The sequence below is a fragment of the Rhopalosiphum padi genome, chromosome 3 (assembly GCF_020882245.1).
Source record: "Rhopalosiphum padi isolate XX-2018 chromosome 3, ASM2088224v1, whole genome shotgun sequence".
NCBI lineage: Eukaryota > Metazoa > Arthropoda > Insecta > Hemiptera > Aphididae > Rhopalosiphum > Rhopalosiphum padi.
The window spans coordinates 41461131-41473800 of NC_083599.1; the positions used below are offsets into that span (position 1 = coordinate 41461131).

Here is a 12670-nt window from a genome sequence, read left to right on the forward strand (position 1 = left end):
TCAATCTTTATTTGTTTGTAATTATTATAAGCATCCGGCGTCTTAAACCATTTATATAGTTGTAGCTTTAGTATGCTATAACGCTATAGTGGTAAATTGGCCCACAGTGAAAATAATTTTCATATATGCATGCCACTGATAATAGTTATTACTTATTAGGTTAAAGTTAATATTGAGTATTTTACTGTATAATAATTATTTACTTCTATATTTTTCATATGTAGTTATGATGCATAACACAATAATCAAAAATTATAATCCCGCGGCTTTAGTGAGTTACTAGTGCAGTCCGATGGCCTCCGGGTCTTAGGTTGGCGCGGGTTACTTGGCTAGCCGGTATTTCTGACTAGCCAGTTATTGCTCCCTAGCCTTCTGTTTGAACCTGAGCCTTTTTTGCGACTGTGACAAACAGTATGTCCGTTTGACACCTGTCTTATCACCCCGCTGACTTTCCGACGCCGACGTGCACTTGCGCGAACTTTTGGCGACCGGCGTCGCTGACCACCGGTTGTCCAGCGGTCCGGCCATCGCCATGTTGTCTTTTTTACACCGCCGTCCGGGATTGTTCGCCGTGACCGCGGGTGTTGGTCATTTTTTATATACACAACCGACGTTGTCGTCGTGTGTCAACGAAAAACCATACGTTTGACCGACTGTGCGTTTGTCGATCGCAGTGTGTGCCGTAGGCCGACGGCGTTATAATTATTATTATACATTTGCGTCGATCGCCAATCTTTTTTATATTATTATTGTGTGTGCGGGAGTGATTCGCGGACATCACCCGCCGCATGCTAATTGCGTGTGCGTCTGTTACAAATCGCGGCGTTATAACGCGTCTTGCGAGAGGTCAGCGACCGGTCCACTGCTCAGCTGTGTCAATACGAGTTATTTTTTGGAGACATCGCGGAAATCGTCGTGGGATCCCGACGTCAACCAGCTGTGATCGGCGGTATCGTTAAATTATTATTATATTATTATTATTTATATTGGTTTTCCATATTGCACACCTGTTGTGCCTTTTACATGATTTCATATTATTTCATATTATTGTATATTGTCTTGTGGCTATTATTATTATTATTATTGCAATCGTTCGAAGAGACGTCTTCGGCGTTGTAACGTATTATATTATTTATTATATTGTTTGATGCGACATTTCAGTTAATTATTATATATTCTTTGTACCACAATCTTTGCTATTATCATTTTGCTCCCACACATTTCGTGAGTCGCTCAGCAAACTTCCCAAGCAAGTGCTGGCGGCGCAAACACCTTCCTTTTCTCATTTAGCTTCTGAACTTTCTATGGAGCCGCGCCTGCTATGCTACTATTCTTATACTTTCACGGCTGGTGTGGAGGGTACCCCTAACGCCTTGGTTATCGTTTCCAACTCCTCGGCTATCACGGCACTGGATCCACCTACCACAAAACGCGTTTTTTCCGCCGCTTGCTCTTGTGGCGGTTGCTTTTCTCCTGGCTGTGACCAGAGAGGAGCACTGCTAAGCTGCAGCTGTTGTGTTTGTCGGATTTATAGAAATCGATCGCGAACGTTTTGTACGGTATGTAAATGGTGGTATTTTTATTTTGCATATTTTTGCATATTTTGGATAAAATGCATGTTTTATAGTATATTTTGAATTAATATTTATAATTTAATATTAATATTTTGTATTTAATTTTAGCTCTGCTGATTAAAGTATAAAACTTGGTTTTTTTGTCAAACATAAAATTAAAAATATTTCCACTATTGAATGTGAATTATAAATTTTATTTTATTTCTCAATTGTATTATATTAAGACAAACAGCCAAACACTGATGTATTTTAATAAATAAATATTTTTTTTGTAACTATATTTTTGTGTTTATCTTATAACCAATATATATAATATTATATTTTATTAAAAAAATTTAGTCTAAATAATCTAATTATTACATTGCAATGTATAATTGTTTAACAATTATAAAATATAATATAATAAATACAAACAGTTATAAATTATAATATACATATATTAAACCATATAGAACATAAATCAAAGTAATATCATCACTAAGGTTAGGACAATAATAGACTAAAACCCTACAATAAAGACATTAAAAAATTGCCAATAATGCTACAAAAAAATGTATTTTATCTAACCAGGAAAATGCAACCAAAAAAGACTTGACAATTTAAAAGTTTAGCTGAAAAACATTTTTAATATCAAAAAATAATTTATTAAACATATTTTTATATGTTCAAACAAATTAATTCTTAGAACAACTATAAATACAATTTAATAAATAATGAAAAAAGTAAATTAAAAACTGTTATATTAATTTATAATAAATATGTGTACGTAAATGTTCTAAAAATGTCGAATATGCGTATATAATTAACAAAAACTAAATAAAAAGCTAATAAACTGACACAAAAGAACCAAAACAGCATTTATTTACGATCATAAGAAAAAGTAAAAAAAGCAAAAACAAAATTGTATATTTGAACTGTATAAATCGAGTTTTGTTTTTTATTAGCTATGTCCTTGAGTAGTGTGTAAAAAAATACAAATGCTACAAAATACTAGCCCTAATCATCACATAAAATTAAACTGCACGAAAATGTAGGTACCGTCAACCAACCAGTGTTAATTTATCATTATCAAATTATTATTACTGTTCCTGCAGTCCAGTGGCATCCGGATCTGAGGTTAGCGCGGTTAGGTATTATTTATATGCGCTCCCGTTTGCTTGGCTGGCCGGTATTCCTGTCTAGCCAATTGCTCCCGAGCCTTCCTTTTCTCCTTCAGCTTCTGAAGATTTCTACGCAGAAAGTCTTTTTCTACCGTCTTAAACCCATTAATTTCTCTTAACATTAATTCGTTTTTTTCTATAATCGTTATATTCTTGCTGCTTGGGTTCGTTAAAAAAAAAATTAAAAAAAAATATTTTTTATACATTCTAAACTTAGTACTAATTTCGCATTTCCAAAAAAAAATGAAAGTGCATTACCAGCCAAACTAACACATACTAAAACTAATATTATAATATTTTTCATTTTAATACATATTTTTTTTTAATATCCTCGGTATAATTATCTTCAAACAAAAAAAAAAAATACGTAACAATATTATTTCCAGTTACAAATTGCCTGAAAAACATTATATTATAATATTATTACATACTTACATTAATTATATACGAATTCATTATTTCGAACAAAACACAATTTCGAAGAATGAATTAGACAACTGTTATATTATATTTAAATATTTGTTTAACCTTGAACGTAACCAAATATGGTTGTTGACTTTTATTTGTTATTAGCCATGTTGCATATATTAAACAATATAATAATAAACAAAACATTATTAATGTTTAAACACAACATTTATTTATAAGTATAACCGATATTCGAGGCAGCCGAAAATATAATATCCGATAATGAAATTTAATTACGTACATGACATATCGCCCGCCTTGAAATACCATTTTAAATCTACAGCTGGCAATTAATTAATAACATATATAAATAATGAGTTCAATGACTCGGTGAATAAACATATAAATATTGACATTAGTGTATAAGATATAACAAAATAGAAACAATAATAATAATAATATACATTTAAATGAATTGTATGTAATCACAATTTTACGTAGACAATTAAAAAAAAAAACACAAAAAAATTTCAATTAACATGATGATTTATCGTATTGCTCATCTTTGATCTGCTCCAGGCAAGGGGCACAAATTTCGCATCACTCGCTTTCATTGACCGTGACTCGTGCGGACAACAGCTACTCTCGCTATTCCAGTCAGGTCCGAGTGTGTTCCGATTACTCGACCGATTTTCCAATGTTGCGAGGAGAGCTTATCCTCTCGGACTAGTACGATTGTGCCAATAACGAGGTTCGGAACTTTGGAGTTTGGACCGGCACCATCTTTCGCTTGCTTGCAACGTACTCTGCAAGTACTCGCGGTACCAGAACTGTTGCGACAATGGTGTCACTCTTCGCCACCTCGTCAGCCTATTTGGAGGTGTGGTAGACACATCGCCCTCGAGTAACGCAGCTGGAGTGTTGCCGATAAGAAAGTGATCGGGCGTAACTGCGTAAGGGTATACGCCGAATTCCAGAAATCGTACTATGCTCGTTATAATGTTACACCTCTATTGACTCGATCGGATTTCAACAAAAAAATACGTTACCGATTATAGTTGTGGGTATGAGTATACAAAACGATAATGTGAAAACATCGACTGTCGACCTAAGAATTGAGATTGAAACCGAAAAAGCGTTTCCTGTATCTACTTCAGCATATTGTTTAATATTACATGACCAAATTATAACTTACAATCCATTTAACGGCGAAGTAAGAACATTGTAAATATTGACTGTAAAGCGTAATATTATTTTAATAAATGAAAACATACTTTATGTCTTTTTTATTTTACAAAAATTATTAATTCATATAATTATTGAAAGAGTTTTTGTTTTACTCTGCGTTAAACTAAAATATTATATTTATTTATTTTAATTTTATTTTATTATTTAATATTTATTTTACTAAAAAAAAAATTGAAAATTAAAAATGTTATTTAAATTATATTTTTTAAATTTTTTATAAGAGCAAAACTTATTACAAAATTAACTTTATTATTTTTTTCAAGTTAAAGCTTTTATTTTTAATTATTGAATTAGAGAATGCATTATCATATATATGTTTGAGAATTATAATTATTTTATTTTATGTTTTTTTTAAATGTTTTAAATGATAACTTATTTTTTTATCTTATAGGTACCTATACTTATATCACTGAATATTTTTGCAAAATTAAAAATGGAATTATCTGATATCTAGATAAAAATTAGTACATTCATCTTTATCTTTATCTAGATAAATTATTACTTATCTATTCCCAACACTGCAGCTAATGAGAAATCCGCTTCTGGCAGCTCATGTTTATAAAAAAAAATTCATAGGCTTTTGTGATTTCATAAAAAATAGGATACTGAGCCGTGGGCACTGAAAACTTATAAATACAGTTTATAATTTGTATTATTTGAGTGTTGCATATAATTTTGGTATAAGATAGTTAGATGGTTAATTGAAAACGTTTATATAAATAACTATCTGTAACTATGTGTTTTTTTTATCAACACTCAATTCAATTCATTTAATTATGATTCACTGTGATTTCCACCTTATTATGTCATTATGATCTATGATAGGTAACACTAAAACCATTATATTACAGTATGGGTACCTATTACCTACCTATAATACCTATACATATTTATATATATATATATATATATATTAAATTAGCTATTATATAAAAAAAATGTATTAAATATTTAATTTAAGTAGGTAGGCATAATGTATTTATCATAATCGCCTATACGGATAATGCGTGTGTCGTGTGAAATTATTTAATTATTTAATGACTTATTATAATTCACTTTATGTATTATTAATTATTACAGTCTGTCTGTAGTTAATAGTCTGTAATACAACTCAATTAGGTAGGTATATTATAAATTATGACTATGCATTGTTTTACTATTTATTGCATTTAAGTGTACATAACTTTTTATGCTTTGCGTTTGCGTTAGGTAGGTAGGTATAATAGGTGCCTATACAGTATACATTAATTATTAGGCCAGACTTGTAGCATTTGCATATTTGTTTTTCATAGTCACGAAAATAGCAGAGTACGAAACAAATACCTAGGTTTCATGCTTTCACAGAGTTAGTTTTGAAATTTTATTTTGCATATAAATACATAATATTTTGAGTATTCTTTTTGTTTTTTGGCATATTTCATCCATTTTATACTTTTGGAGACATATTTTAACTTAATTAATAATTTTGTCAATTTTGTCAATTTTGTCTTCACTGATGTTTTCATTTTAAATAATACAACTATAACATACATTTAGGTATTTTTAATTTTTGTCGTAAATATCTATGATTTTTAACTGTCCGTGGGCGTACGTTTTTTCTAGAAGTGTTTGAAGATTACCAATAAGACGATTTGATTAATTTATACTTATTTTATTAATAAATAGTACAGAGTATAATTTACGATGTGATGTCGTATTACCGGTTATTAAATACTTTTAAATTTGTAATACCTACGTACAACAAATTAAATTAATTCAAAATAATAAATTCTATCAAATAAAATACAAAAAAAAAATTGTTTTTATTTATAAAATGCATATTTTAGATATTTTTTTATTTTGCATATAACTGCATATTTTGGGTATTCAAAAGCATATTTGGTGATTTTTAATAGCTAAAAGTCCTCTGCCCTATTAATTATTAATATGATAATCTAAATAAAATAATAAATAATGACAATATTGGAGGTAAATCACTACATATTAAAAGTGATAAACGATTAAACGAAAGAAAACAACATAATAATGTATAAATATTGCTATTTTGAGTGATTTTTTTATTACAACCTCATTAATTTTAACCCTGGACTGTTACCTATGTGCCCTAGAGTACTGTAACTGGATAATCTGGATCTGGAATAAGTGGAATGTAGTCCGTTGTCCACATTCTATGGTTCTAAAATGTAGTTCAGTGATAACCTATCAGCGTTTGTTATTATAATATAATCAATGCTATCTAGTTATCAGGTATTATTACATTCGTCAGCTCTCGGCTCTCGAGTCTCGAGCGCGAAATCGGAAAATGGAAATATCATTCAACCAATTACCAAGGTGAAATATTTGTTCTTTATAAGGTGTTCGTAAAAATATATTGCATAACTTTTTCGTATAATTGATGTCATTGAAATTTGATTTTTCAATATCATATTTTATTTAAATTTTTTACAATCTAAATTTTTTTATTGAGTTAAATCACTCATTTTTAAAATCATTAATTGGCGTCCAACGTTCGTGATACCTACCGATAAGACGTGTTTGTTCTGTATAAATAAATAATGGCCAATACTGGGTTGTTGATATGTTCTAATCCGTTTCGCCTGCTTCGCATTTTTCCGCAAATACAACGCGATGTACAGAGTACACTTTACGTCCATTTTTTCCCAATTCCAATGCTGGATAAGAAAACTGTACGACATAGATTCATGATGATTGATGCTTATAAAAATCTAAGTCCCATGAACGTGGATGTACGTATCCTTTTATGTGGTTTCAAGGGCACATTTGACTCTCAGATTGCTACTAAACGACCTGTAGATGTTATTTTCTATGACGACCACATAAAGTCTGAACAACTTCATCATGTAATGTCGTCATTAAGTAACAAGTCTCCTAATTGCAAGACTGTATTTGTGCAACCAAATGAAGCTTACAGCTCAATTGATACAAAGGAAACTACCCAATACGATGAAATGGAAAATGAACTGTACGAGAGTGTAGTTTTAGGCGGAACTTTTGATAGACTTCACAAAGGTCATAAAATATTATTAAGTACAGCTGCGCTAAAATGCACCAAAAAATTAACTGTGGGCGTTACCGACATTTCCATGTTAAATTGTAAGTTAATATCTTAATAAAATTAAGTCATTTATTAAGTTAAACTTACACCTAGTTATAAATAAATGTTTAACATAAACATAGATCTGTAATATAATTATTACTTGTAATTTTAATACTGATTAAATCAACATTATACAAATAGTTTAAATTATTATAAACTGAAAATAGTATTAATTTAATTTTAAAATTCTTTTTAGTTCAATAAAAATCTATTAAATAAGAATATTTTAATATTTTTTTTAAATTATTAAAATTTTCATTAATACAATTTATTTATTTTGTTATTTACTTAATGGTTATTATACAACATTATCATTTTTGTAACTACCAACACTATCTTACAACATTTAAATAATTTTTTAGAATGTAAATTACAGTTTATATTATAATAACTGTTATTTATTTTGTTTTAAGCTATACATATTTGATTATTATTTATTACAACACCTAACTAAAGAATTTAGAGCACTTCTATTTAATTTTTTCAGCTAAAAAATTAAAGGAACTTATTGAACCTTGTAATACTCGAATAAGTAATGTTGAAGGATTTTTAAAAGATATTGATCCAACATTAGAATATGAAGTATTGCCTATTTATGATATTTATGGTCCAACAATTCATGATCCTACATTTCAGGTTTTTAAATTATATTTTATAATTGCATTTATTCGTTTAGTATTTTTAATTTTATATTTTAGATGATTATTTTAAGTGAAGAAACCATGAAAGGTGGTGAGTTAATTAATGAGAAAAGAGTTAAAGCCGGTTTACGACCATTAGATATATTACCTGTGCCATTATTAGAGGAGGATAAAACAACGAGTGATTGTTGTGATGAAGAAGAACAAAAAATAAGTTCAAGCAATTATCGAATGAGATTGTTAGGTACACTTTTAAAACCACCACAAGTAAATAATAAATAATAAATAATAATTTGAAGTTTTATGTTTTATTGATACTATATATATTCAATATTTTTATGTTTAGCCAAATAATAATATACCCTCATGTCCATATATTATTGGATTAACTGGTGGAATTGCAAGCGGAAAATCGTCTATTGCTAACTATTTAAAAGATCTAGGAGCTTTTGTAATTAATGCTGATACTTTAGCACATAGGCTTTATGATATAAATCAGCCTGCATATCAAGATATCATTGATGTGTTTGGTCGTAGCATACTGACAGCAAATAATGAAGTAGACAGAAAAAAATTAGGTGCCATAGTTTTTAATAACAAGGTAACAAGGTTGTGTCAGTATTGATTTATAATATTTCATAATTATTGTATGTTATTTTTTAGGATAAACTGGAACAATTAAATACAATAATTTGGCCTTTAATATTGCAAAGAGTAAAATCAATAATCGAATCGACCAAAGATCATAATATAGTTGTATTAGAAGCAGCTGTTCTTTTAAGTGCAAATTGGCAATACCATTGTCATGAAATATGGGTTTCAATTATTCCACCAAACGAAGTAAAACATCATACATTAATTAATAATAGTAATAAAAAAAAAATAAAAATATTTGGAGACAATGAATTAACTGATGACTTGAGTTTATTTTATAGCATATATTTTATTAAATTATCAAATATACTTGATAGACAATCTCAATTAAATAATAAATCATTTTTGTTTAAATATACTTTAAAAAATATTGTAATTGTGTATGCTGTTTATAGTTTAGATTCTAATTAAAAAAAAGTTACATAGTTTATATTTTATAGGCTACCAAAAGACTTCAAGAGCGCAATAATTTGAGTGAAAAACAAGCGCTCGACCGAATTAATTCTCAGCCATCAAATTGTGAATATGTTAAAAATGCAAATGTTTTATTTTCAACATTGTGGAGCTATAATTTTACTCATGTTCAAATTAAAAGGGCATGGAATAGTCTTTCGAGTAGAGTTTCTAGTATTCACTAATTTTTTTAAGTTCTTAAAATGTTTTATTACATTTATTAAAAAGGTTTTGGTTTATTATATAAATACAATATGTATACTGTTTAGATTAATTGGTGAAATGTTTTAATTTTGTTGTTTTTTTTTTTGTTATCTTTTTTTAATGGTGAATTATTCATAATAAAATGATTATGTAATAATAAAAAAAAAATAACTGACAATATTGTAACTGGAAATTTTACAAAAAAAAACCATAAATATTGTTAATTTAAAGAATACTGAAGGTTATAAAATAGGTATATTGAGAAAATATAGGCTGAAAAAAAAACATATACATTTTGAAAATAACTAATGATATTATGTCACATTTTAAATTATATAATAAAAACTATTCACAATTTTTCTTAAAGAAATAAAATCTTTATTGCTCGAGCTACCATCATGGTTCATTTACCTATGACAAGACACATTTTTTAATGTAAGTATTTTATTTTGATAATAAGTTTTATAAATATTCTATAATATTTCATTAATATATACATGTATCTATATTTAATAATATAGGTATATCTTATTAAACATAATTTACTTCATTAAAATTAAACTTATTGATAGTAAAAAATAACTACTACATGGAACATTATTTAAGAAAACTTTGTTTTTAAAAGAATATTTAAAATATTCTGTTCTTTGTGGTAAAAAAACATCCAAATAACTTTCAGTATCTTCATAGGTATTTAAATACCTTATTAATACAACATATTATCAATGCTATACTATTTTTCAAATAAAAATGCACAAACGCGACAGACAAAGACTGGTCAAAATTGCACATGTCCATCTCAAAACTGGCTGTTTCAGTGCGCATCAGTTGTGGTAGTAGTAGTGGCATGTTCATGTTCCATTGCTTATAATGATGTTCAATATGGTGCATTTTCATTTGAAGAATAATATAATAGATTGCTAGTTCCCAACATACCATAAGCTGTTAATTCTTATAAATAATTCTAATCCAAACTTATTTAATTAGATAAATATAAATTTATATTGGCTAAATATTATTATATAGAAGAAGTTTAAAATTATGGTCTTCTTGAGACGCATTTTTAGACTATTTTAAATACTTGGTGAGCGATAACTATATGCATTTAGAAACTGAGAATTAATATGTTTTTAGAAGTAAAATTGCAAAATAATTTTTATTTAATATCTGAAATTTCAAAAAAAAAATTGCAATTTTCACAGTTCATCATTAATTTCCAATGTATTAATCGTACGATAATAGTTTTTTTAGAGTAAATATATAGTTACCTAAATTTAATATTGTTCAAAATTGTTTAAAGTAAAGATTCCGTTTGTGTAACAACTCTTTACTGACTTTTTTTAAGTCATTACAATTTTATTCAAAATTAGTTTAATAGACTACCTTTGATTGTAATTTAAAAATACAATTTTATAATAATTCATTAGCTCACAAAAGTTTAAGATAAGTAAAATAATGGAGCGATCTATGTACATTGCTATATTTTTAACAAATATAACAATTAAAAATGTATTATCAATCATTGGCCATCACGATAAGTTACTGATAGATTCACCTTAAATTATGACTGAATGACTTAATTACAATTCACAACTAACAATAATGACATTTTATAATATTGTTGTCCCATACCACAGGTACATGTAATATTTCAAGACTACTGAAACTCAAACCACTGCACTAATATTTACATCATAAAATCCAAATGGGCTTGAAAACTGATAAAATATCGAATGTTAATTTATTCAGTTTTTAAACCCAACACGACACATTAAATCAAAGTTTAAACGTAAAATTTTAACTCGTGTAATTAATTGTAATTCATTAATGTTATGACCATTTGTGTATAGATGGACGGCGCTAGATTTTAAATTATGTTGTAAACTATTTTCGGATAAATACACATTGGTTGTAAAGCATGATCATGAACAGCAGAATAATCTAGTGTTTCATAGTCACAATGTAGAGAATATCTCAATAGAACTTCACATTAAACTTACGGATTCGGCATTGTACAAAAATGTGTAACCAATACAACTGATACCATGACATCAGCAACATCGTTGCATCTCTGTGCGATTGAAAATCATCGTTTATCTCTCCGTTATGTTGGCCTAAAGCTGGTGTATGTTTAACGAAAACAGGAATGCCGTATCCATAGTATGATTAATAACAATACTGAATACTATAAGCTTATATATATATATATATGTCTATCGGACCTTACTCTGTGACCTATGAACTTTTAACTGTTCGTTACGACTCACGGACATAAAACATGCATTAGTCCGTAGTTCCGTACGCTTCATTACATTTTAAATGTTTTTCCGAGATAGATAACACCATAACACTCGTGAAGGCGAAGCTTCCTAATGAGATAAGTAATGACTCGTGATCTAAGACCATGTTTGTGATTAATGATAAGCGTGACAAAAAAGATTTTGTCATTGTGATAAAAAATATGACCGTCGGCCCATCGCTCATCAGTAATCACTACTCCATGTCATCATAGGAATAAAATGTGTATTAACATGTATTAGTAAAAAGATGGACAAATACCTGTTGTCTGTCAAATTAGTTTGTTTTTCGTTTATAATAGACCCATCTAGTTTTACAAATATTAATGGATTGACCGAAATCATCCGTTCAACATTCATTTATCGTTTAATTTATTGTTAACCATCAAGAAAGGAAGTTATTATATTTATATTATAAGTACATACCTAATCGTTGTTACAGACTTCAAAACTTAATAAAAGGAACACAGTTACTGTAATGCTGTGAATAAATAGTTGTAATTTTACATGTTATACAATTTTGCAAATCTAGACATTCAATATTTTAACTATCACCTGTATTTGGAATGCACAGAATTTTAATTTTTTCCATCAATCAAACCAGCTGCAACTGATGTTAGTTAAAGTATACTTTAACAAAAAAATGTAAGTGTTCTTAAACATAAGTAGATCACGGTTTATCAGCTCTTTAACTAATATCCAAAGAACAATTTCTTTCACAGCACAAAACTAATTTATCATATATTATTGTACTTCATACTAAATGATTTAAGTTTACAAAAGATAATACTTAATATGCATTAGCATAGGGTTATAAATACATTTTTCAAGTCCATAGTTTCTAGATATTAAAAAATATGTTTCAACAAATTATTAGTTAATCTAAACATTATAAAAAATAGACATCACATAT

The 12670-nt window shown here is 28.1% G+C and overlaps 1 protein-coding gene across 1 annotated transcript; it reads left to right on the forward strand.

Moving 5' to 3' along the window:
• The first annotated feature begins 6641 nt into the window (after positions 1–6641).
• Positions 6642–9530, forward strand: LOC132923957 (bifunctional coenzyme A synthase-like). Its single transcript, XM_060987973.1, has 6 exons — positions 6642–7504; positions 7996–8144; positions 8207–8416; positions 8496–8750; positions 8813–8989; positions 9244–9530. Exons 1-6 carry the CDS (start codon positions 6946–6948, stop codon positions 9439–9441), a joined length of 1548 nt encoding a protein of 515 aa, XP_060843956.1. The 5' UTR covers positions 6642–6945; the 3' UTR covers positions 9442–9530.
• The last annotated feature ends 3140 nt before the right edge of the window (positions 9531–12670 follow it).

Bases quoted from the DNA above. Each gene is read 5' to 3' on its own strand.
- LOC132923957 (XM_060987973.1), top strand. From the start codon at position 6,946: ATGGCCAATACTGGGTTGTTGATATGTTCTAATCCGTTTCGCCTGCTT. The intron at 8,145-8,206 runs GTTTTTAAATTA...TTTATATTTTAG, and splicing joins TTCATGATCCTACATTTCAG to ATGATTATTTTAAGTGAAGA. The intron at 8,751-8,812 runs GTAACAAGGTTG...GTTATTTTTTAG, and splicing joins CCATAGTTTTTAATAACAAG to GATAAACTGGAACAATTAAA.